The 25,730-nt window shown below is 46.2% G+C and overlaps 1 protein-coding gene across 4 annotated transcripts in view; it reads left to right on the top strand.

Moving 5' to 3' along the window:
- LOC112235205 (rho family-interacting cell polarization regulator 2-like) overlaps positions 1-25,730 on the top strand; it is an 88,575-nt gene that overhangs the window by 6,985 nt on the left and 55,860 nt on the right. The window contains exon 1 of one of the 4 annotated variants that reach the window (XM_042295310.1): positions 12,822-13,071. The exons of 2 other annotated variants lie outside the window; for them this stretch is intronic. In XM_042295310.1, coding sequence (XP_042151244.1) covers positions 13,020-13,071 — 52 coding nt within the window. In that variant the 5' untranslated portion in view covers positions 12,822-13,019. Of the gene's footprint in view, positions 1-12,821; positions 13,087-25,730 lie in introns of those variants that run through there. One more of the 4 variants, XM_042295309.1, reaches the window with a different exon arrangement.

The raw sequence follows: 25,730 nt of genomic DNA, 5'->3' as shown, positions 1-25,730 counted from the left end.
GCTGAAGGAACATTTTAGAGGTCCTCTTTGCCGCAGACAACATTTCGGGTTTTAAGCGATTTTCTGCAGTTCTACACATTTTGCGATGCCTTATACCGTGACTCAAACATAACAAAATAAATGGTGGCCCCATGCCATTTTACTTTTGATTCTCCCTAACTGGTATGTATGTATATACACTACCGTTCAAAAGTTTGGGGTCACTTAGAAATGTCCTTGTTTTTTTTAAAGAAAAGCATTAAAATAACATTAAATTGATCAGAAATACAGGGTAGACATTGGTAATGTTGTCAATGACTATTGTAGCTGGAAAAGGCTTCATTTAAAAAAAAATGTAATTTTATGGAATATCTACATAGGCGTACAGAGGCCCATTATTAGCAACCATCACTCCTGTGTTCCAATGGCACGTTGTGTTAGCTAATCCAAGTTTATAATTTTTAAATGGCTAATTGATCATTAGAAAACCCTTTTGCAATTATGTTAGCACAGCTGTAAACTGTTGTCCTGATTTAAAGGAGCAATAAAACTGGCCAGATTTAGACTAGTTGAGTATCTAGAGCATCAGCATTTGTGGGTTCGATTTAAGACTTTCTTTTCAAACTCGTCAGTCTATTCTTGTTCTGAGAAATGAAGACTATTCCATGCGAGAAATTGCCAAGAAACTGAAGATCTCGTACAATACTGTGCACTACTCCCTTCACAGAACAGCACAAACGGTCTCTAACCAGAATAGAAAGAGGAGTGGGAGGCCCCGGTGCTCAACTGAGCAAGAGCACGAGTACATTAGAGTGTCTAGTTTGATAAACAGATGCCTCACAAGTCCTCAACTGGCAGCTTCATTAAATAATACCCGCAAAACACCAGTCTCAATGTCAACAGTGAAGAGGCGACTCTGGGATGCTGGCCTTCTAGGCAGAGTTCCTCTGTCCGGTGTCTGTGTTCTTTTGCCCATCTTAATCTTTTATTTTTATTGGCCAGTCTGAGATATGGCATTTTCTTTGCAACTCTGCCTATACCCCACAAGACATACCACCAGAGGTCTCTTCACAGTCCCCAAGTTCAGAACAGACTATGGGAGGCACACAGTACTACATAGAGCCATGACTACATGGAACTCTATTCCACATCAAGTAACTCATGCAAGCAGTAAAATTAGATTTAAAAAACAGATACAAATACACCTTATGGAACAGCGGGGACTGTGAAGCAACACAAACATAGGCACAGGCACATGCATACAAACACACGATAACAGGCACTCTACACACTTACGCATGGATTTTGTGTTGTGAATTTGTGGTAGTAGAGTAGGGGTCTGAGGGTCTTGGCAGCAGCTAATGGGGATCCATAATAAATACAAATACAAATTAAATTGTAAAGTCCCACAGTTGACAGTGCATGTCAGAACAGAAACGATACCATGAAGTCCAAGGAACTGTTTGTAGATCTCCGAGAGAGAATTGTGAGGAGGCATATATCTGGGGAATAGTATAAAACTATTTCTAGTGTTAAAAGTTTCCAAGAGCACAGTGGTCTCCATTATTGGCAAATTGAAAAAAAATGAAACGACCCTAACTCTGCCTAGAGCTGGCTATCCGACCAAACTGAGCAACCGGGCAAGAAGGTCCTTGGTCAGGGAGGTGACCAAGAACCCAATGACTACACTGACAGAACTGAGACAGGAAAACCTGCCAGAAGGGCAACCGTCTCTACAGCACTTCACCAATCTGGGCTTTATGGGAGAGTGGTCCAGATGGAAGCCACTCCTGAGAAAAAGTCCCATGACAGCACGCCAGGAGTTTGCAAAAAGGCATGTGAATGACTCTGAGAGCATAAGGCAAAAGATTCTGTGGTCTGATGAGACAAAAACTGAACTCTTTGGCCTGAATGTAAAGCGATATGTCTTGAGAAAACCAGGCACAGCTCATCACCTGTCTAACATCATCTCTACCTTGAAACATGGTGGTGGCAGCATAATGCTATTTGGATGCTTTTCTGTGGCAGGGACTGGGAGATTAGTAAGGATAGAGGGAACAAGGAATGGTGCCAAATAAATGTAAATCATTGATGAGAACCTGCTTCAGAGTGCAAATGACCTTAGACTGGGGGTGAAGATTTACGTTCCAATCGGACAATGACCCCAAGCATACAGCCAAAGCAACGCTGGAATGACTTCAGAACAAAAATGTGAAGTCCTTGAGTGGCCCTGACAAAGTCCAGACTTGAATCCCATTGAACATCTGTGGAAGGACTTGAAGATTGCTGATGGTGGCCCCTCCCAATCTAATTTAACAGCTTTTGAGAAAATCTGTTAGGAGGAATGGGAGAAAATCCCCAAATCTAGATGTGCAAAGCTGATACAGACATACCCAAGGCATATCAAAGCTGATACAGACATAACCAAGGCATATCAAAGCTGATACAGACATAACCAAGGCATATCAAAGCTGATACAGACATAACCAAGGCATATCAAAGCTGATACAGACATAACCAAGGCATATCAAAGCTGATACAGACATAATCAAGGCATATCAAAGCTGATACAGACATAACCAAGGCATATCAAAGCTGATACAGACATAACCAAGGCATATCAAAGCTGATACAGACATAACCAAGGCATATCAAAGCTGATACAGACATAACCAAGGCATATCAAAGCTGATACAGACATAACCAAGGCATATCAAAGCTGATACAGACAACCAAGGCATATCAAAGCTGTGATTGCTGCTAAATATGCTTCTACAAAGTATTGACTCAAGGGTGTGATTACTTACAGTATGTAAATTAGATATTTATATATTTAATTTTCAATAAATGTGCAAACATTTATAAAAACTTGTTTTCACTTTGTCATTATGGGGTATTGTGTGTAGATGGGTTAGAAGAAAATCTAGCAAAAAAATGAATTCAGGCTGAATTCAATGTGGAAAATGTGGACTAATCAAGGAGTATGAATACTTTCTGAAGGCACTGTAAAATAAAAAAATAAAAAGGCATCAGCACAACAGCACAATTGTGACTAAAATAACACACAATGGATGCCTTTCTCTTTTTTTCTTTGAGTGAGCTTCATAAGTTATTCAAAGGACTAGCTGCCTGTGAGAAGGCTGAGGAAAGTGTTGAGCCTGTATGTCCCAAAGAGCCATGGTTGTGAGTTCCGACCGGAAATGATGTAACCGAGAAGGAGTACGAGGTGGACCGAGATGAAGAGCTAGTGTTAGCAGGGGTGGAGAGTTTAAATAAATCAGTGTTTGGGAAACTGGGTCAAGAGGGGCAGAAAACCCAAAGAAAGGTACTACAGTGAGAGGAGGGAAGTTTATGAAAGCCCCTTGCCGGCCTATACAGTAGTAGTGTATCTGGGTCCTGTAGTACTGTTTCACTACCTGGTCTAGTCGTCTCTCCTCGAATCAGATGCCTCGTTGTGCTTCCACGGTCCTCACTTCCGTGGTCCTCGCTTCCACGGTCCTCACTTCCGTGGTCCTCGCTTTCACGGTCCTCGTTTTCGCGGTCCTTGCTTCCACAGTCCTCGTCTCCACGGTCATCACTTCCTTGATCAGGCAGAGTGGTGCATGCAGGGTGTAGATCCTCTGTTGCAGGTTATTGCGTCCACAATGATACGTGAGCTGCACAGCTCCACATACTTCAAATACATTTTTATTTATATCACACCTTCCATACAAAACAGGTGTAGTCCAGTGTGCCCTTTACAGTCAAGGCAAGCTTTGATTTGCCTTGTTCACCTGTGCCCTAAGACCAGCCTCTACATTTGCCAGAGGGCATTGCTAGAATGAAGTTCAATGAACTCAACCCCTGCTGCGGTGCATCTGTGAAACACTACTCGACGTGACACAGCTGCCCGGGGGAACCACCATGTTGACACCTATAGAAAATGGCCCACTACAGTACACACAGCAGCTTTCTTGCAACAGCCTGCAGGGTTAAAGGAGGACAAATATATCACTGTGAACCACAAGGTATCTCAGTGTGTGTACTACTGAAGCCAACAAGAGCCAGTAAGTTGTGTGTGTGCGTGTGTGTGTGCGTGCTAGAACTTGTGATATGCAGCGACTCAGGCAGGGTCAGCGACGCAAGAAGCAGGTTTGAGTTTCACAAATCCATTTATTCTCTGTGCCTCTCCTTGTCGAGACATGTCTTGTTGCCTTGTGTTACTGCTACCCAGGAAACTGTATCCTGACAGGGGCCTTGCTGAGCCCACTGAGGTAGTACTGTATTACACAGGAAACACACACACACCCCGCATACACACACGCACATGTATGCACATACACACCCTCCCTCCCTCCCTTCCTACCTCTCTCTGTAATGATTGACGAGGGGAAGGAGGAGGGAGCAAAGGATACATGATTCCTCTCACAGACTCATGGTCTCAACATTATGAAGTCTGGATCTGAAGCAGGGTCTCAACATTATGAAGTCTCTGGATCTGAAGCAGGGTCTCAACATTATGAAGTCTGGATCTGAAGCAGGGTCTCAACATCATGAAGTCTCTGGATCTGAAGCAGGGTCTCAACATTATGAAGTCTCTGGATCTGAAGCAGGGTCTCAACATTAGGAAGTCTCTGGATCTGAAGCAGGGTCTCAACATTATGAAGTCTGGATCTGAAGCAGGGTCTCAACATCATGAAGTCTCTGGATCTGAAGCAGGGTCTCAACATTATGAAGTCTGGATCTGAAGCAGGGTCTCAACATTATGAAGTCTGGATCTGAAGCAGGGTCTCAACATTATGAAGTCTCTGGATCTGAAGCAGGGTCTCAACATTATGAAGTCTGGATCTGAAGCAGGGTCTCAACATCATGAAGTCTCTGGATCTGAAGCAGGGTCTCAACATTATGAAGTCTCTGGATCTGAAGCAGGGTCTCAACATTATGAAGTCTCTGGATCTGAAGCAGGGTCTCAACATTATGAAGTCTCTGGATCTGAAGCAGGGTCTCAACATTATGAAGTCTGGATTTGAAGCAGGGTCTCAACATCATGAAGTCTCTGGATCTGAAGCAGGGTCTCAACATTATGAAGTCTCTGGATCTGAAGCAGGGTCTCAACATTATGAAGTCTCTGGATCTGAAGCAGGGTCTCAACATTATGAAGTCTGCCAGTGTCTCAACACAATGCATTCAATCATAACATTGTGCCTCCGAGTGGCATGGTTTGGTTTGCCCTGGAAATGAATCAGAGAGCGCTGATGTTTTGGGCATCTGACAACTGAGAGGAACAGTTAGGGTTCTGTGTGTGGAACTGTCTGGCACAACTAGTACCAGTATCCCAATACTGAGGAACAATGGCACAAGACACTAATGTTTACTGAGTGGCTTATACTTTGTGGTAAAAAGAAGAAGAAGATTCCATACCACGCTGCCTCTTGTACTCTCAATCCCATGGACATGATTTAGAACATCGTGAGGAATGTGTGCTTTGTTGCATGGTATGTTTGTCCTTACATTTTTGGAGAGTGAGTGTGTGTTTGAAGGTGTGTGTTTACAAACAGACAGAGGTCAGGCCTTGTAAGCCCTGTGGTGGTTGGAGAAGGGGAAGAGGAGAGGAGGAAGGGAAGACAAGTGGAGGAAGAGAAGGGGGTGAGGGGGAGGGGAAAGAGAAGGAGGGGGATGGGAGGAGGAGTAGAAGGGGAGGAGGAGGAGAAGAGGAGGAGGGGGGAAGGAGGAGAGGGAGGAGGGATTGAGAAGAGGAGAGGGGAAGAGCAGGAGGAGGAGGAGGATGAGAGGGGAGGAGGACAGGAGGAGGGTAGGGAAGAGAGGGAGGAGGATGGGAGGAGTTGAAGAGGGTATATTGAGTCAGTCCTAGGTCAAGTCAGCTCATGACACACCACTCCAGGCCCAGAGAACACACACACTCTGTCTCTTTCTCTCTCTCTCTTTCTGCCAAAGGGCTGGTGTCGAAGCCAAGTTGAACTTCTACCCTCTCACCTACAGACTCTAACCTACCAAAAAAATGTTGACTGTCTGTTCTGTGTATGGGGGCAGGGGAATGGGAAACAATGGGGGGCAGGGGAATGGGAAACATTGCCTTGTGTTCACGTTAGTGGCAGCCTAGTCCTAGCTACCATATTACTATGCGTTTTCCTCTCTCTGTTGATGAAAGTTGCATCCATTGACCTGTTTAGCCTGAACAAGCTTCCACAAGGCTTTCTTCCACAAACACAAGTCTTTGTTTGTCTTTCTACAGAAGCAGAACAAGTAGAGAGAAATTTAAAAAAAATGGATTGGGGAAAAAACGGGGAGTAGAATGTTTAATTTTCTATGGAGCTGTAAGTCATACGCTTGTGAGATGTTTCACTGACACAACAAGTCACGTTGTTATGACACAGTCAGTGCAGTTCAAATAAAACTTTGAATGGATTTTCTATGGAACTACAGTATGTCACAAGCTTGGAGACAGTGAGATGCCCCCCCCCATCTCTTTTTTCTCTCTCTGCACAGTCTGGGGGGAGGGAGAGAGATGACCATAGAAATATCATTTGTGATGGGTAGAACATTCTGTGATGGGTGGATCCCTTTTATAAGGTTCTGGCCTTGTAGGTAGCTTAGGGCTGGTGGGTTGTGTGTCATAGAGGAACACCTGGCGCCAACAGGTTCCTTTCCTACCAGCCCACAGTAAAGCTGGTGCTTGGGGGCTGGACGTAGGCCTAGCTGCAGCAGTCAAAGCCCTGTCATTATCACCAAAGGAACTGTGCTACAGGGCATGACAGCCCTATAATCTGCCCACGTCTGACTGAGGCTGAACAGCAGTGTCTGTCTCACTGCTACCCACCCAAAAAGAAAACATACACAGAACAGCCATATGGTTGCGTGAAGTCTCAAAGTCATTTTAAAGGCCGCAAGGGCTAGACCCCCCACCATCCACATTGGCCTACACACACTTCACTCTTCACAGTAGAAGTGGTTCAGTGCTAAAGGACTCAAGGAGGTATTCCCTCATACTTACAATGAACCAGGCAATTTCCAGGGTGGTAGAATTGCCCTGAGACAATGCTGTACATGGCCTCCATTACTATGGTGTCTAGTAGGGTGTAAATGTAACCATAGACTCAACAGCAATCTGCATATTTCACAGAGCCCTCCCCCCTAACACTCTCTGTCTCACTGATCCCTCCCTCCCTGTCCCACTGATCCCTCCCTCCCTAACACTCCCTGTCTCACTGATCCCTCCCTAACACTCCCTGTCTCGCTGATCCCTCCCTCCCTAACACTCCCTGTCTCACTGATCCCTCCCTCCCTAACCCTCCCTGTCCCACTGATCCCTCCCTCTCTAATCCTCCCTGTCCCACTGATCCCTCCCCCGTCCCACTGATCCCTCCTTCCCTAACCCTCCCTGTCTCACTGATCCCTCCCTCTCTAACACTCCCTGTCTCACTGATCCCTCCCTCCTTAACCCTCCACATCCCACTGATCCCTCCCTCCCTAACACTCCCTGTCTCGCTGATCCCTCCCTCCCTAACCCTCCCTGTCCCACTGATCCCTCCCTCCCTAACACTCTAATCCTCCCTGTCCCACTGATCCCTCTCCCTCCCTGTCCCACTGATCCCTCCTTCCCTAACCCTCCCTGTCTCACTGATCCCTCCCTCTCTAACACTCCCTGTCTCACTGATCCCTCCCTCCTTAACCCTCCACATCCCACTGATCCCTCCCTCCCTAACACTCACTGTCTCACTGATCCCTCCCTCCCTAACACTGCCTGTCTCCCTCTCTAATCCTCCCTGCCCACTGATCCCTCCCTCCCTAACCCTCCCTGTCTCACTGATCCCTCCCTCCCTAACACTCCCTGTCTCACTGATCCCTCCCTCCCTAACACTCCCTGTCTCACTGATCCCTCCCTCCCTAACCCTCCCTGTCCCACTGATCCCTCCCTCTCTAATCCTCCCTGTCCCACTGATCCCCCTCCCCCCTCCCTCCCACTGATCCCTCCCTCCCTAACACTCCCTGTCTCACTGATTCCTTCCTCCTTAACCCTCCCCATCCCACTGATCCCCTCCCCTCCCTAACCCACTGATCCCCCCCCGTCCCACTGATCCCTCCCTCTCTAACACTCCCTGTCTCACTGATTCCTCCCTCCTTAACCCTCCCCATCCCACTGATCCCTCCCTCCCCAACCATCCCCGTCCCACTGATCCCTCCCTCTCTAATCCTCCCTGTCCCACTGATCCCTCCCCCCGTCCCACTGATCCCTCCCTCTTTAACACTCCCTGTCTCACTGATTCCTCCTTCCTTAACCGTCCCCATCCCACTGATCCCTCCCTCCCTAACCGTCCCCGTCCCACTGATCCCTCCCTCTCTAACACTCCCTGTCTCACTGATTCCTCCCTCCTTCCCAACCCTCCCCATCCCACTGATCCCTCCCTCCCCAACCATCCCCGTCCCACTGATCCCTCCCTCTCTAACACTCCCTGTCTCACTGATTCCTCCTTCCTTAACCCTCCACATCCCACTGATCCCTCCCTGATCCCTCCCTAACACTCCCTGTCTCACTGATCCCTCCCTCCCTTAACCCTCCCACTGATCTCTCTAACACTCCCTGTCCCACTGATCCCTCCCCCCGTCTCTAACACTCCCTGTCTCACTGATCCCTCCCTCCTTAAGCCTCCACATCCCACTGAGGCCTCCCTCACTGTCTCACTGATCCCTCCCTCTCTAACACTCCATGTCTCACTGATCCCTCCCTCCCTAACCCTCCCTGTCCCACTGATCCCTCCCTCTCTAATCCTCCCTGTCCCACTGATCCCTCCCCCCCCATCCCCACTGATCCCTCCCTCTTTAACACTCCCTGTCTCACTGATTCCTCCCTCCTTAACCGTCCCCATCCCACTGATCCCTCCCTCCCTAACGTCCCCGTCCCACTGATCCCTCCCTCTCCCTAACACTCCCTGTCTCACTGATTCCTCCCTCCTTAACCCTCCCCATCCCACTGATCCCTCCCTCCCCCAACCATCCCCCCTCCCACTGATCCCTCCCTCTCCAACACTCCCTGTCTCACTGATTCCTCCCTCCTTAACCCTCCCCATCCCACTGATCCCTCCCTCCCCAACCATCCCCGTCCCACTGATCCCTCCCTCTCTAACACTCCCTGTCTCACTGATTCCTCCTTCCTTAACCCTCCACATCCCACTGATCCCTCCCTCTCTAACACTCCCTGTCTCACTGATCCCTCCCTCCTTAACCCTCGCTCTCTAACACTCCCTGTCCCACTGATCCCTCCCTCTCTAACACTCCCTGTCTCACTGATCCCTCCCTTCTTAAGCCTCCACATCCCACTGAGCCCTCCCTCCCTGTCTCACTGATCCCTCCCTCCCTCCTAACCCTCCACTCCCACTGTCTCACTCCCTGTCCCACTGATCCCTCCCTCTCTAACACTCCCTATCTCACTGATTCCTCCCTCCTTAACCCTCGCCATCCCACTGATCCCTCCCTCCCCAACCATCCCCGTCCCACTGATCCCTCCCTCTCTAACACTCCCTGTCTCACTGATTCCTCCCTCGTTAACCCTCCACATCCCACTGATCCCTCCCTCTCTAACACTCCCTGTCTCACTGATCCCTCCCTCCTTAAGCCTTCACATCCCACTGAGCCCTCCCTCCCTGTCTCACTGATCCCTCCCTCTCTAACACTCCCTGTCTCACTGATCCCTCCCTCCTTAACCCTCCACATCCCACTGAGCCCTCCCTCCCTAACCGTCCCCGTCCCACTGATCCCTCCCTCTCTAACACTCCCTGTCTCACTGAGCCCTCCCTCCTTAACCCTCCACATCCCACTGAGCCCTCCCTCCCTGTCTCACTGATCCCTCCCTCCCTGTCCCACTTCCACTCTCACCCTCATGTGTCACCCTTCTCTAACCCTGCCTCCCCGTCACGTGGTATGTCCGAGTGGGTCTCCCCATGTAAGTGTTCACAAGTGCTGCGGTTGCAAGGGAGTGAGAGAGGGGTGTGTGTGTGAGGGGTGTCGGCTGAGATGTCTTAGAGAGGTGGTCCCGCGTAACATTACCTTCTGCTGTGTGAATTAGCCTAACCAGCGAGGAAGAGGAGGCTGTTAGTTAAATGCCACGTTACGTCAAGAAAAGGAGGATCCTCTGCCTCGTCACGACCAGAGGGAAAGCTCGGCCTGGAGGGGAGGGGAAACCGGGAGGAGGTTAGTAAAAACTATTGGGAGGTGGGCTGCCAGAGCCCATTCCCCTACTGCCAGACAGCAGTCTCTTTTGACCGGCTTGCATAGCCCAATCACCTGACACTAGCCTAATAGCATACCAGAGAAATTATGCTACCTCTCAACACCCCTGTTGGTCTACTACAGACTGATCTGGGACCAATCCTGACTCTAATCCTTCTACCCATGGCTCTGGTTTCTAATCTGAGCGGCTCCTTTAAGTGATTCTACCAGGCTGCTGGGTCTGTTTGTTGGCTCTCCAGTAAATATAGCTGCTGGTCGGGGGCTGTTGATGACAGCTAGCCGCAATTACAGGATGAACTGTAAGCCAGCTGAGAGGAGAGGAGGAGAGAGGAGAGGAGAGAATGCTACTATGGAGGGGGTCTGTGCTCTGTAGCTTCAGGTGGAAACACACTGCCTGCCTGAGTGAGAAACCACAGAGGTTTACAGTGTTCATATAGACAGAACAGTGGGATGACAGATTTACATCACCTCAACCTCTGAACACTATTCATCGCCTAGCAGTGACAATACTAATAGATGGGTTGGTTGTTCAGCAACAAAACCGACACGTGAGCAGTGCTCAACTACAGGGCAAAACAGACTGTGTTGGCTTAGATTGACAACATGTTAACTATATTTAGTCTCCAATTTTGATTGAAAACATAAATCAAGTTGCACAATGAGCACTTGTCTCTTCAATACATCGTCACAGTTGTTGGTTAGCTAGCTCGCTAAAATTGTTTGCCATATCAGCATAGACGTGGCACCAGTCAAAACACCTCAAAACAAGACATGGTATCAAGAACAAGATGGAACGAGCTGAAAGGAGCCTCTTATGATTTCCCATGGCAGTTTCTTGTCATTGTTGCTAGCAATCTAGCCATCCAGAACCATACCAATACATGGCCTTCTGTCCCTTTGAAGCGAGTGCAGTTTTATGTTTTTCATATCCTCTGAACAGTATTCACCTCCCAGCAGTGATAATACTTATACAGTAGGTATGTTTTTCATATCCTCTGAACAGTATTCACCTCCCAGCAGTGATAATACTTATACAGTAGGTATGTTTTTCATATCCTCTGAACAGTATTCACCTCCCAGCAGTGATAATACTTATACAGTAGGTATGTTTTTCATATCCTCTGAACAGTATTCACCTCCCAGCAGTGATAATACTTATACAGTAGGTATGTTTTTCAGGATTTTGCTGGATTTTAGTTTAGTTTCAGGAACCGAAACAGCAGATGTTCTGAGAGGAGAGAGACAGAGAGGGTTGTGTGTGTGTGTGTTAGCCTTCTATCCCCACATTCTACCACCTTACCACACAGAACATAGCTTTTTTAACCTTTATTTAACTAGGCAAGCCAGTTAAGAGCAAATTCTTATTTACAATGATGGCCTACCCCGGCCAAACCGTCCCCTAACCACTCTGGGCCAATTTTGCACCGCCCTATGGGACTGCCGATCACGACCGGTTGTGATCAAACCAGGGTCTGTAGTAACACCTCTAGCACTGAGATGCAGTGCCTTATACCGCTGCATCACTCGGGAAAATAAAAACATTTAGAATACTGCTGTGCTGTGCCAGGATAATAGCAGTTGGCACAATTCATTTATGCTCATATAAAGGTTGCTTACCCTCTAAATCAAGTTGTAACTTTAATTGGTATCATGATCATGGTACATAAAGGACATAAAATACACAATGCAGTGACATGGATACAAGTGAAGGATTTCCACCGACGACTCCTTCATTACAAAGTTCCTTCCTCTGTATTAAAATGAGACAGATTGATTCGATCAGCCAGTCAGTTTTCTGCCCATCCCTCGCCCTTGGTACTGGAACCAATCAAGTTGGCAGTGCTGGATTACGACAACCATATCTGGCCTGTCATCATAGTAAGGGCCAGTTAGTTGAAGTGGAAATCTATTTTCTAGGCCATGACACGCCTGTGCCATGATGTAGTGTGTCTGCAGTCCATTAGGCCTTACTGCAGTTAAGGTATAGGGATGAACTTGTTTGTCCTGTCCCTGATTCCATTTAATGTGTTTGTTGTTTGCTGTCTGCCTAATGCAATTTCTGTAACCAGTCTTGAGGCAAGTTCATTTGAGTGTGGCCAGATCTTCAGTTCTGTTCTGAAAATAATATTCGTTGTCCTTGAGGAGGATTGATGTTCAAAGTAAACTTAATATCTGTGGCAATGTAATGGCTTAATCGATTATATTCATATTATTTTTCATCCATACAGAATAAATAACCGTTTGTCATTAAAATCCACCACTCTCCATACCTAAATGGGGCCCGTGTAGCCTAGCCTTCAAATAGGCTGCTACCCCTTTGCTAATCTCGATCCGTTTTCATAGCCTATCGTTAGGGGCAGTGCAAATGGAAGAGCCAGTTCATACCGTGACAGCTGTGCAAATACAGTGGGTAGACACGGGATTTACCCCAGTCTGTCGCCCCGGTTGGCATGCACGAACAGCAGTGCCCAACTACTAGTGCCGAATGCCGATGGCATTGCAGAGACGCCAACTCCTCGCCTGTCGTGTTGTGAGGGCACGAAACGGCCCCGCCTACTGTTACAACTCTGCCTTTTCATTGGTCCAACGTTAGCCAGGGCGAGCGCTACAAACCTAAACTGCAATGCACATGATTTTCGGTACGAGCGTGGGGCTGTGTAGCCTGTGTTTGTTACATTAGGAATAATGCCCAAGTGAAAATATATATAGTTCATAAGGTAGTCAGGAAAGACATTTTCCGTAAAGCACTGTCGAATTCATTGTTTTAGTGATCCAGTGGACCAAAAGTTCACGTTGGAAAGCGGAGCTTCTCCTTTATGCACGGATGGAGCGGCGCAGTTAACAGACAATACATAGGATTCAGTTCAAGTAAGTTTTTCAGAGGTGAGTAGATTTACTCTCTCGTGTATTTAGACTAGTTAAGACATCTGTCTGAGAGTTCCTTATCTTTTTAGCTAGAGCAGTGTGCGAGCTCGATGAGTAGGCTAGATCACTTTGCGCCTTTATTCAATAAAGAGAGATTGAGAGAGATTGAACGGCTTCTAGTAGGGCAGTGGCTTAGTAAACGACAGTGATACACACATAAAGAAATAGTAAACTAAACACTACATTATGTAGGTGATTTGTTTTGCCTTAGTAAAACAAATTATTTGATGCATCTATAAAACCATTTTGTTCATACCAACATCAAATGCCTTGGAATTTGGTTTAATTGATAGACTCCACTATTTTGATACTGTCCGCGATATCGTGAGGCTAAACGGATCATATTTGAGTCTCTTGACGTCCCAGTAAACATGTTTCTTCCTGGGTTTTGTCGACCACTTTCTCTCGATTTGCTTTTGACCACAGGGGTCGCGTCATCGCGATCCGTGGAGAGGTGAATGTCCTCATCACAGAGCCGCGGTGTGGAGCGCAGTGGTTGGGCTTTAGGACAATGGGTTTAAATGTCCTCTTAGCGATTCGAGAATAGGAGGAGTGGAGAGTTGCTCCAGAGGTGTGTGTGGGATTGTGATTCACTACGTGTTGTAGACAGGCGAGAAGGACCCACACATACACACACAACTCAACTCTCATGGACTGAGTGAAGTGGGTCAGCAAGCAGGGATTTCAGAACTCTTGCAGGTTTTGGAGAGGTCAGGGGGCATTAGGCCATTGCAAATTCAGTAACTGGGCTTTGTTTACTAGATCAAATCAAATTGTATTGGTCACATACACATGGTTAGCAGATGTTATTGGGAGTGTAGCGAAATGCTTATGCTTCTAGATCCTACAGAGCAGCAGTATCTAACAGGTAATATCTAACAGTTCCACAACAACCTAATATCTAACAATTTCACAACAAAACCTAATATCTAACAAATTCCACAACACAGGTTTCTTCAGGTTTGTCCTTCCTCATATTGCTTGTCCTGGTATGAAGCAGCCAGGAGTATATGTAAATGTCATGTTCTCTAGAATGCATTATAAAAACCATCCTATAGCCCACTGCTATGCCCTCCACTCCAGCTGCACGTACTGTTTTGAGAAAGTCGTTTTAAGGTTAGAGTGTTTTCTCTGTGGAGAATGGCTTGCTCTGATGTAGTTAAACTGAAGTGCTTTGCTCCATTGCCAGGGCATATTCATTTTATTAAGCTGTTTGATGGTAAGACTCAGGATGATGGGAGGGTAGAAGCAGGATGCCAAGGCCTAAACCAGCCAGCATGGCTGCTGCCAGACAGTCCCAGTCCCCTTCTCACAGCCTTTCCAGCGCTTTCTCTCTTTCACTCTCTCTTTCCTGCTTCTCTCTCTCACTTCTCTCTTTTTCTTTCTTCTTTCATCCTCTTTCGTTCTCCCTAAGTCGCCCTCATTAAATAAATTATTATAGAATTGTGGTCTGGAGTGAATTCAGACAAACCATTGCATGTTTTTCACTGTTCTTCTGCTCAATGCAACACAACAGGGCTCCTGAACACAATGGAGTGTGACGCCATAGATTGCTGCAAGGAACGTCAGTCCTCAGCTCTTTTGTATGGTCTCTAATGGTGTAATCAGTAGCCTACACCAAGCACTGTGTGTGACTGTGTTGGTGTGTGTGATCAGTAGCCCACTAAGTACTGTGTGTGACTGTGTTGGTGTGTGTGATCAGTAGCCCACTAAGCACTGTCTGTGACTGTGTTGGTGTGTGTGATCAGTAGCCCACTAAGCACTGTGTGTGACTGTGTTGGTGTGTGTGATCAGTAGCCCACTAAGCACTGTGTGTGACTGTTGGTGTGTGTGATCAGTAGCCCACTAAGCACTGTGTGTGACTGTGTTGGTGTGTGTGATCAGTAGCCCACTAAGCACTGTGTGTGACTGTGTTGGTGTGTGTGATCAGTAGCCCACTAAGCACTGTCTGTGACTGTGTTGGTGTGTGTGATCAGTAGCCCACTAAGCACTGTGTGTGACTGTGTTGGTGTGTGTGATCAGTAGCCCACTAAGCACTGTGTGTGACTGTGTTGGTGTGTGTGATCAGTAGCCCACTAAGTACTGTGTGTGACTGTGTTGGTGTGTGTGATCAGTAGCCCTCTAAGCACTGTCTGTGACTGTGTTGGTGTGTGTGATCAGTAGCCCTCTAAGTACTGTGTGTGACTGTGTTGGTGTGTGTGATCAGTAGCCCACTAAGCACTGTGTGTGACTGTTGGTGTGTGTGATCAGTAGCCCTCTAAGCACTGTGTGTGACTGTGTTGGTGTGTGTGATCAGTAGCCCACTAAGTACTGTGTGTGACTGTGTTGGTGTGTGTGATCAGTAGCCCACTAAGCACTGTGTGTGACTGTGTTGGTGTGTGTGATCAGTAGCCCACTAAGCACTGTGTGTGACTGTTGGTGTGTGTGATCAGTAGCCCTCTAAGCACTGTGTGTGACTGTGTTGGTGTGTGTGATCAGTAGCCCACTAAGTACTGTGTGTGACTGTGTTGGTGTGTGTGATCAGTAGCCCACTAAGTACTGTGTGTGACTGTGTTGGTGTGTGTGATCAGTAGCCCACTAAGCACTGTGTGTGACTGTTGGTGTGTGTGATCAGTAGCCCTCTAAGTACTGTGTGTGACTGTGTTGGTGTGTGTGATCAGTAGCCCACTAAGTACTGTGTGTGACTGTGTTGGTGTGTGTGATCAGTAGCCCACTAAGCACTGTGTGTGACTGTGTGGTGTGTGTGATCAGTAGCCCTCTAAGCACTGTGTGACTGTTGGTGTGTGTGATCAGTAGCCCTCTAAGTACTGTCTGTGACTGTGTTGGTGTGTGTGATCAGTAGCCCACTAAGTACTGTGTGTGACTGTGTTGGTGTGTGTGATCAGTAGCCCACTAAGCACTGTGTGTGACTGTGTTGGTGTGTGTGATCAGTAGCCCACTAAGCACTGTGTGTGACTGTTGGTGTGTGTGATGTAGCCCTGACTGTGTGTGACTGTGTGTGTGATCAGTAGCCCACTAAGCACTGTGTGTGACTGTTGGTGTGTGTGATCAGTAGCCCTCTAAGCACTGTGTGTGACTGTTGGTGTGTGTGATCAGTAGCCCTCTAAGTACTGTGTGTGACTGTTGGTGTGTGTGATCAGTAGCCCTCTAAGTACTGTGTGTGACTGTTGGTGTGTGTGATCAGTAGCCCTCTAAGCACTGTGTGTGACTGTTGGTGTGTGTGATCAGTAGCCCTCTAAGTACTGTGTGTGACTGTTGGTGTGTGTGATCAGTAGCCCTCTAAGTACTGTGTGTGACTGTTGGTGTGTGTGATCAGTAGCCCTCTAAGTACTGTGTGTGACTGTTGGTGTGTGTGATCAGTAGCCCTCTAAGTACTGTGTGTGACTGTTGTTGTGTGTAGCCCTGTGTACTGTGTGTGACTGTTGGTGTGTGTGAGCCCTCTAAGTACTGTGTGTGACTGTGTTGGTGTGTGTGATCAGTAGCCCTCTAAGTACTGTGTGTGACTGTTGGTGTGTGTGATCAGTAGCCCTCTAAGTACTGTGTGTGACTGTGTTGGTGTGTGTGATCAGTAGCCCTCTAAGTACTGTGTGTGACTGTTGGTGTGTGTGATCAGTAGCCCTCTAAGTACTGTGTGTGACTGTGTTGGTGTGTGTGATCAGTAGCCCTCTAAGTACTGTGTGTGACTGTGTTGGTGTGTGTGATCAGTAGCCCTCTAAGTACTGTGTGTGACTGTTGGTGTGTGTGATCAGTAGCCCTCTAAGTACTGTGTGTGACTGTGTTGGTGTGTGTGATCAGTAGCCCTCTAAGTACTGTGTGACTGACTGTTGGTGTGTGTGATCAGTAGCCCTCTAAGTACTGTGTGTGACTGTTGGTGTGTGTGATCAGTAGCCCTCTAAGTACTGTGTGTGACTGTGTTGGTGTGTGTGATCAGTAGCCCTCTAAGTACTGTGTGTGACTGTTGGTGTGTGTGATCAGTAGCCCACTAAGTACTGTGTGTGACTGTTGGTGTGTGTGATCAGTAGCCCTCTAAGTACTGTGTGTGACTGTTGGTGTGTGTGATCAGTAGCCCTCTAAGTACTGTGTGTGACTGCCCTTGGTGTGTGTGGTGTGTGTGATCAGTAGCCCTCTAAGTGTGTGTGACTGTCTGTGACTGTGTTGACTGTGTGTGTGATCAGTAGCCCACTAAGTACTGTGTGTGACTGTTGGTGTGTGTGATCAGTAGCCCACTAAGTACTGTGTGACTGTGGTGTGTGTGACAGTAGCCCTCTAAGTACTGTGTGTGACTGTTGGTGTGTGTGATCAGTAGCCCTCTAAGTACTGTGTGTGACTGTTGGTGTGTGTGATCAGTAGCCCTCTAAGTACTGTGTGTGACTGTTGGTGTGTGTGATCAGTAGCCCTCTAAGTACTGTGTGTGACTGTGTTGGTGTGTGTGATCAGTAGCCCTCTAAGCACTGTGTGTGACTGTTGGTGTGTGTGATCAGTAGCCCACTAAGTACTGTGTGTGACTGTTGGTGTGTGTGATCAGTAGCCCTCTAAGTACTGTGTGTGACTGTGTTGGTGTGTGTGATCAGTAGCCCTCTAAGTACTGTGTGTGACTGTGTTGGTGTGTGTGATCAGTAGCCCTCTAAGTGGTGTGTGTGATCAGTAGCCCTCTAAGTGGTGTGTGTGATCAGTAGCCCTCTAAGTGGTGTGTGTGATCAGTAGCCCTCTAAGTACTGTGTGTGACTGTGTTGGTGTGTGTGATCAGTAGCCCTCTAAGTACTGTGTGTGACTGTTGGTGTGTGTGATCAGTAGCCCTCTAAGTACTGTGTGTGACTGTGTTGGTGTGTGTGATCAGTAGCCCTCTAAGTGGTGTGTGTGACTGTGTTGGTGTGTGTGATCAGTAGCCCACTAAGTACTGTGTGTGACTGTTGGTGTGTGTGATCAGTAGCCCTCTAAGTGGTGTGTGTGATCAGTAGCCCTCTAAGTACTGTGTGTGACTGTGTTGGTGTGTGTGATCAGTAGCCCTCTAAGTACTGTGTGTGACTGTTGGTGTGTGTGATCAGTAGCCCTCTAAGTACTGTGTGTGACTGTGTTGGTGTGTGTGATCAGTAGCCCTCTAAGTGGTGTGTGTGACTGTGTTGGTGTGTGTGATCAGTAGCCCACTAAGTACTGTGTGTGACTGTTGGTGTGTGTGATCAGTAGCCCTCTAAGTGGTGTGTGTGATCAGTAGCCCTCTAAGTACTGTGTGTGACTGTTGGTGTGTGTGATCAGTAGCCCTCTAAGTACTGTGTGTGACTGTGTTGGTGTGTGTGATCAGTAGCCCTCTAAGTGGTGTGTGTGATCAGTAGCCCTCTAAGTACTGTGTGTGACTGTTGGTGTGTGTGATCAGTAGCCCTCTAAGTACTGTGTGTGACTGTTGGTGTGTGTGATCAGTAGCCCTCTAAGTACTGTGTGTGACTGTTGGTGTGTGTGATCAGTAGCCCTCTAAGTACTGTGTGTGACTGTTGGTGTGTGTGATCAGTAGCCCTCTAAGTGGTGTGTGTGATCAGTAGCCCTCTAAGTGGTGTGTGTGACTGTTGGTGTGTGTGATCAGTAGCCCTCTAAGTGGTGTGTGTGATCAGTAGCCCTCTAAGCACTGTGTGTGACTGTGTTGGTGTGTGTGATCAGTAGCCCTCTAAGCACTGTGTGTGACTGTTGGTGTGTGTGATCAGTAGCCCTCTAAGTACTGTGTGTGACTGTTGGTGTGTGTGATCAGTAGCCCTCTAAGTACTGTGTGTGACTGTTGGTGTGTGTGATCAGTAGCCCTCTAAGTGGTGTGTGTGATCAGTAGCCCTCTAAGTGGTGTGTGTGACTGTTGGTGTGTGTGATCAGTAGCCCTCTAAGTGGTGTGTGTGATCAGTAGCCCTCTAAGCACTGTGTGTGACTGTGTTGGTGTGTGTGATCAGTAGCCCTCAAGTGGTGTGTGTGATCAGTAGCCCACTAAGTGGTGTGTGTGATCAGTAGCCCTCTAAGTGGTGTGTGTGATCAGTAGCCCACTAAGTGGTGTGTGTGATCAGTAGCCCTCTAAGTACTGTGTGTGACTGTTGGTGTGTGTGATCAGTAGCCCTCTAAGCACTGAGAATCAATACAAAGATGAAGGTCAAGGTGAAAGATTAACAGGAAACCGAAAACACTCATTGTTTTAAATCTCAGAGAAATTATACAAGAGGTGGCCTAAAAAACTCAGTACAATGACATTTTACTTTTTGTACTGAGCTCTTCAAGAACACCCTACTTTCAGTTCTCTGCATGGAGCAGTTTGTGTGTGTGCATGTGCTCTGGTGTGTGTGCATGTGCTCTGGTGTAGTGTGCATGTGCTCTGGTGTGTGTGCATGTGCTCTGGTGTGTGTGCATGTGCTCTGGTGTGTGTGCATGTGCTCTGGTGTGTGTGCATGTGCTCTGGTGTAGTGTGCATGTGCTCTGGTGTGTGCTTCCATATGTGTGTGGTTCTTACTTTTTAGGAAATTGTTGGCCTTGCATTCTTTAAAAAAGGAGTGTCTTTCAGTTTTCACAGCTGATAGTCATTTCATAAGGATTGTAGCAGACATGGTGCTGAGCAGTGTTGTAAGGATGCCCAGCTGGGAGAGAACACTGATTCCCAGAATGTCCTACAAATCTCTAGTTCCTGAAAGGTGGTGCCAAACTGGACCTACCCAAGCTCAATTATTACTATCCAAATTCCTTAAATTAGAAATAAGCATCAATTGTAATATTAATCTTAGGAATTAAAGTTATTGTTCTTGATTCAGACCACATCTCTGTTGTTGTATTAAGTCTACAGTCCATAAACCAGGTTTCATCCAGGCTTCTCCCAATCAGTCAGTGAAGGTTTCTCCAGGATCTACAGTGACCTGACCTGGCTTTATTTATCAGGGTTATCTGATCCAGAGATGTTACCCCTGTCTTGTTATCTCTCCTCTGGCCTGTCTCTCGTGTCCTGACACGTCCCTCCATGACAGAGGCATCCCTGAGGGGTAGAGGTATTTCTGGGGGGGTGGAGTTGGGAGTTTGAGAAAGGGATTTTTTTACATTCCTCTGGAGGGGCTGCTTAGACAGTAGGGGAGGTAAGGAATGGGGAGGGATGTTAATCTAAATTAGGGAGAGGGGAGGTACATTGGGAGGGAAGGGATAGAGGTGGGAGTTAAATGAGGAAGGGAATGTTTTCATATTCCTAGCAGCTGTGATAATTAAAAAAATGTTTTATTGAACCTTTATTTAACTAAGCAAGTCATTTACGAACACGTTCTTATTTACGATGCCGTCCTACCCCGGCCAAACCCAGACCACGCTGTGCCAATTGTGCGCTGCCCTATTGGACTCTCAATCACGGCCGGATGTGATACAGCCTGGATTTGAACCAGGGACTGCAGTGATGCCTCTTGCACTGAGATGCAGTGCCTTAGACCACTGCGCCACTTGGGAGCAGATGAGACAATAGAGTAAGGGGGAGGGAAGGGGAGAGGGGGGTTGGAATTTTGGTTTGGAGAGGAAAAGACGGGACATTGGGATTGGGTTTAGGGAGTTGGATAAGAAAGATAATATCAGATATTCCTCAGGAGAGGAGAGGGAGGTGGGGAGGGGAAGGCAGGATGAAAGACGGTTCACTCCCTCTCTTTTACACTCTGCTTTTCCTTCCTAGGCCCAGCGGGACAAGGCGTGTGAGGGAGGGTGGATATATTCTCTCCCTCTTCCCACCACTTTTCCTCCCAGCCTGTAGAGAAGGGAGGACTGAATTAAATCATCACGGTCATCCATAGTTCACCCTAGCTTGTTAGCATCAAGCGATGGCGTCAGCCATGGCATAGAGAACAGAGTGTGTTAGTGACTTGTAAAGTCCTGGATGGCAGTACAGTGATGCCAGTGTTCAACCTCTAATAGAACTGGGTCAGAGAGACTTACTGTATGTGTTTCTGTCAGTATCACTACTCTTTATGAATACGTTTAGAAGTCATCAGTGTTCATAAACTGTCTCAGAGTAGGAGTGCTGATCTAGGATCAGTTTAGCATTTTACATCATAATAAGTAAGATTACATGGACTGGGGGAGATCTGATTCTGGATCAGAATGCCTACTCTGAGAGTGTTTATGAATATGCGCCCTGGTCTTTGCATGAATATAAGCTCCTGATTTACAGTATATCTGGGTCTTTATAAAGCTTATTGATGTGTATAGTCTACATGAGCAAGCAGCAATGATGTGTGACTAAACAGATAGCCTGAGCAATGGAAGTCTTCTATTAACTAGTAAAGTGTGTGTGTGTGTGTGTGTGTGTGTGTGTGTGTTGGCACGAGTGTGCGTATGTTGCGTTTGGACTCCCTCTCAGGATGGGCTGGCAGGTGTTGGGAGTGAAAGGCTACTGGTCCACCCTAGGGCTCTCCCTCCATCCCCTCCATCCCTCCTCTCCCTACGCCCTAGATGAGGATAGAGATGGGGGGATGAGGACAGGGGGTTTCCTTCTCTCCTCTCCTCCCTTGTCTCTGAGCAGATATGTTGTCAGTGCAGCCCTATGGGGGGTCTTCCCCCTTAATCCCTAGAGTCCATTGAGGCCCAGCAGTGGAACACACCCACTGTCGCTGGCGCTTTCCTCTGAACCAGATGTACACACCACTGGGACCACCCCTTGTACCCCTGTCCCTGCCCATTTTGATGGTTCAGTAGAAAGCATGACCTCTTTCGGTATTAAGCGTTCTAATAAACAGACATAAGCTGATAAGATGGATGTTTTGTTTTTCTGTTTTCTAATTTCAACCCCGGTTGTGAACAGCTGGGAGCCAGAGGAGAGGTTGGATAAAAAAGATAACATCATCTATCTTCATGGCCATTGCATGTTGCTATATAGAGGGGGATTGGGTGGCAAAGAGGCTTAACCTATTCCCCTTGCACTACCCATATGATATTGGTCCAAAAGTTGTGCATTATATAGGAAATAGGGTGCCGTTTCAGACGAAGGCTGAGTATACTGTACTTCAGATAACAAGAATGACTGTTTCTCCAGTAGTTTCCATCCGGAAGGCTGTCACACAGCTGTACTATGACAGATGTACTGTGTGTGTGTGTGTGTGTGTGTGTGTGTGTGTGTGTGTTCGTTTATCCTGAGGCAAAGCTAGCAAACTTAATGACCCACATTATTAACTAATAAACTCCACACTCTAGGGCTGATCCCATGTAGTCGACTAGTTGATTGTTTGGTTGACAGGCTGTTGGTGGAACGAGATTTCTTTAGTCAAGCAGTCGGTCGCAAAACATATTTTTCATAGAGCACAAGACACTTGTCTGATTGGTGCCTGTCTGAGTGGCCTAATCCATTGTGGAGTCCGTGGGGATGTCACAGTCCATCACTCTAAGACGTGCTACTGAAATTGTATATGGTTATATTATGTAAGAACAATGGTGGAACACTAATAATATATTTTTTAAAACACACATATATATATATAGTGCATGTTATTAAAAATACACATATATATCTCCCGCGTTGGATATGCGTTTCTGAAACTTCAGTGCACTGTTGAATTGGCACCTTTTTCTAGACCATGTTGCTGTGTGCATAATAGCAAAGTTAACCAGCATATTGGTGTTGAGAACTATGCAGCAGAGCCAGCAGGGGAGTGAGGAGATGTGAAAACAGTCATTGCCTTAATTGTCTAAAAGTGAGGAGAGGAGGAGCCTAACGGTTAAATGTGAACACACCTACTCATTCCAGGTTTTAATTTTTTTTAATAACTATTTTCTACATTGTAAAATAATAGTGAAGATATCAACACTATGAAATAACACATATGGAATCACATAGTAACCAAAAAAGTGTTAAACAGATTTTAGTTTCTTCAAAGTAGCCACCCATTGCCTTAATGACAGCTTTGCACACTCTTGACATTCTCTCAACCAGCTTCATGAGGTAGTCACCTGGAATGCATTTAAATTAACACCTGTGCCTTGTTAAAATATATATTCTTTAATGTGTTTGAGCCAATCAGTTATATTGTGACAAGGTAGGGGTGATATACAGAAGATCAAGTCCATATTATGGAAAGAACAGCTCAAATAAGATTTTTAGCTAAATAGCTAATGTTAGCTACATGCTTTAGTAGGAATTGAAGTTAGCTGGATACCCGATAAGTACACAGTTATCGAGCAACCTTTCCGGTTTATATATAGTTGAAGTCGGAAGTTTACATACAATTAAGTTTGGAGTCATTAAAACTCATTTTTCAACCACTCCACAAATGTCTTGTTAACAAACTATAGTTTTGGCAAGTCGGTTAGGACATCTACTTTGTACATGACAAGCCATTTTTCCAACAATTGTTTACAGACAGATTATTTCACTTATAATTCACTGTATCACAATTCCAGTGGGTCAGAAGTTTACATACACTAAGTTGACTGTGCCTTTAAACCTCATGGACAATTCCAGAAAATGATGTCATGGTTTTAGAAGCTTCTGATAGGCTAATTGACATAATTGGTCAATTGGAGGTGTACCTGTGGATGTATTTCAAGGCCTACCTTCAAACTCAGTGCCTCTTTTCTTGACATCATGGGAAAATCAAAAGAAATCAGTCAAGACCTCAGAAAAATCTTTGTAGACCTTCACAAGTCTGGTTCATCCTTGGGAGCAATTTCCAAACGCCTGAAGGTGCCACGTTCATCTGTACAAACAATAGTATGCAAGTATAAACACCATGGGACCATGCAGCCGTCATTACCGCTCAGGAAGGAGACGCGTTCTGTCTCCTAGAGATGAACGTACTTTGGTGCGAAAGGAGCAAATCAATCCCAGAACAACAGCAAAGGACCTTGTGAAGATGCTGGAGGAAACAGGTACAAAAGTATCTATGTCCACAGCAAAACGAGTCCGATATTGACATAAGCTGAGAAGCCGCTCAGCAAGGAAGAAGCCACTACTCCAAAACCACCATAAAAAAGTCAGACTACGGTTTGCAACTGCACATGGGGGCAAAGATCATACTTTTTGGAGAAATGTCCTCTGGTCTGATGAAACAAAAATAGAACTGTTTGGCCATAATGACCATCGTTATGTTTGGAGGAAAAGGGGGGACGCTTGCAAGCCGAAGAACACCAACCCAACCGTGAAGCACGGGGGTGGCAGCATCATGTTGTGGGGGTGCTTTGCTGCAGGAGGGACTGGTGCACTTCACAAAATAGATGACATCATGAGGCAGGAAAATTATGTGGGTATATTGAAGCAACATCTCAAGACGTCAGTCAGGAAGTTAAAGCTTGGTCGCAAATGGGTCTTCCAAATGGATCCAAAGCATACTTCCAAAGTTGTGGCAAAATGGCTTAAGGACAACAAAGTCAACGTATTGAAGTGGCCATCACAAAGCCCTGACCTCAAACCTATAGAACATTTGTGGGCAAAACTGAAAAAGCGTGTGCGAGCAAGGAGGCTTACAAACCTGACTCAGTTACACCAGCTCTGTCAGGAGGAATGGGACAAAATTCACCCAACTTATTGTGGGAAGCTTGTGGAAGGCTACCTAAAATGTTTGACCCAAGTTAAACAATTTAAAAGGCAATGCTACTACCAAACACTAATTGAGTGTATTTAAACTTCTGACCCACTGGGAATGTGATGAAAGAAATAAAAGCTGAAATAAATAATTCTCTCTACCTTTATTCCTAACTGACCTAAAACAGGGAATTTTTACTAGGATTAAATGTCAGGAATTATGAAAAACTGAGTTTAAATGTATTTGGCTAAGGTGTATGTAAACTTCCGACTTCAACTGTATGTGAACCTGTTGCAAAGATGTCCGCTATGGCCGTGGAATATTACATACTTTTTACTACACATTATGTCATAAATACTATGCAACAATGAGTACATACTATGCAGGCTAAGTATGTAGTACGCGAGTATGGATATTATGACACGGCCATTGAGATAGCGTTAGGATATCTAACCATTATCAAACATGAAACCCTTCTTTAAAAAATACACGTAATTGAATTAATTTAACAGCCTACTTCAGGCAAGGAAGTGAAATGCCAACTGCTCAAATGTAAAAATTCAAATCAGATGCCCACAGATCTGAATGTATAGAAGTCATACCACTCACAATCCCAAATTTCCCTCTGTCCAATAAGGACGATGCCTATGACCTATAATCAGATTGTCGGGACTAATCTCTATTCAATGACTTGTGTGGACGTCAGCTTTCAAAGCCACGCACATCAAGTAAGAGAGACTTATTCCCTAGGGCCCTGGTCAAAAGTGGTGCACTATATTGAGAAATGGGTGCCATTTTAAACAGCCTTTTTAGTTTGAAATCAAATCAAACACTGTGAACACTGTGAAAATGTCACTGGGTCAGTGAGACAACAGCCACTGTGACAAGAGTATTCATTATTAATATCAAACTGCGATGAAACAATAACTGTGTCATACTGTCTCCCACTGGACTTCAGTTCATACAAAACCCCCTACAGCTAGATCAGATCACTGTAGCCACTACCACCAGGGCTGTTTCATTTCAAATTATGAAACATGGGACCAACTTACTTTACATGTTGCGGTGATATTTTTGTTCAGTGTGTGTGTGTGTATATATATG

The sequence above is a fragment of the Oncorhynchus tshawytscha genome, linkage group LG13, assembly GCF_018296145.1.
Source record: "Oncorhynchus tshawytscha isolate Ot180627B linkage group LG13, Otsh_v2.0, whole genome shotgun sequence".
Lineage (NCBI taxonomy): Eukaryota > Metazoa > Chordata > Actinopteri > Salmoniformes > Salmonidae > Oncorhynchus > Oncorhynchus tshawytscha.
This window is presented reverse-complemented; position numbering and strand designations above follow the sequence as displayed.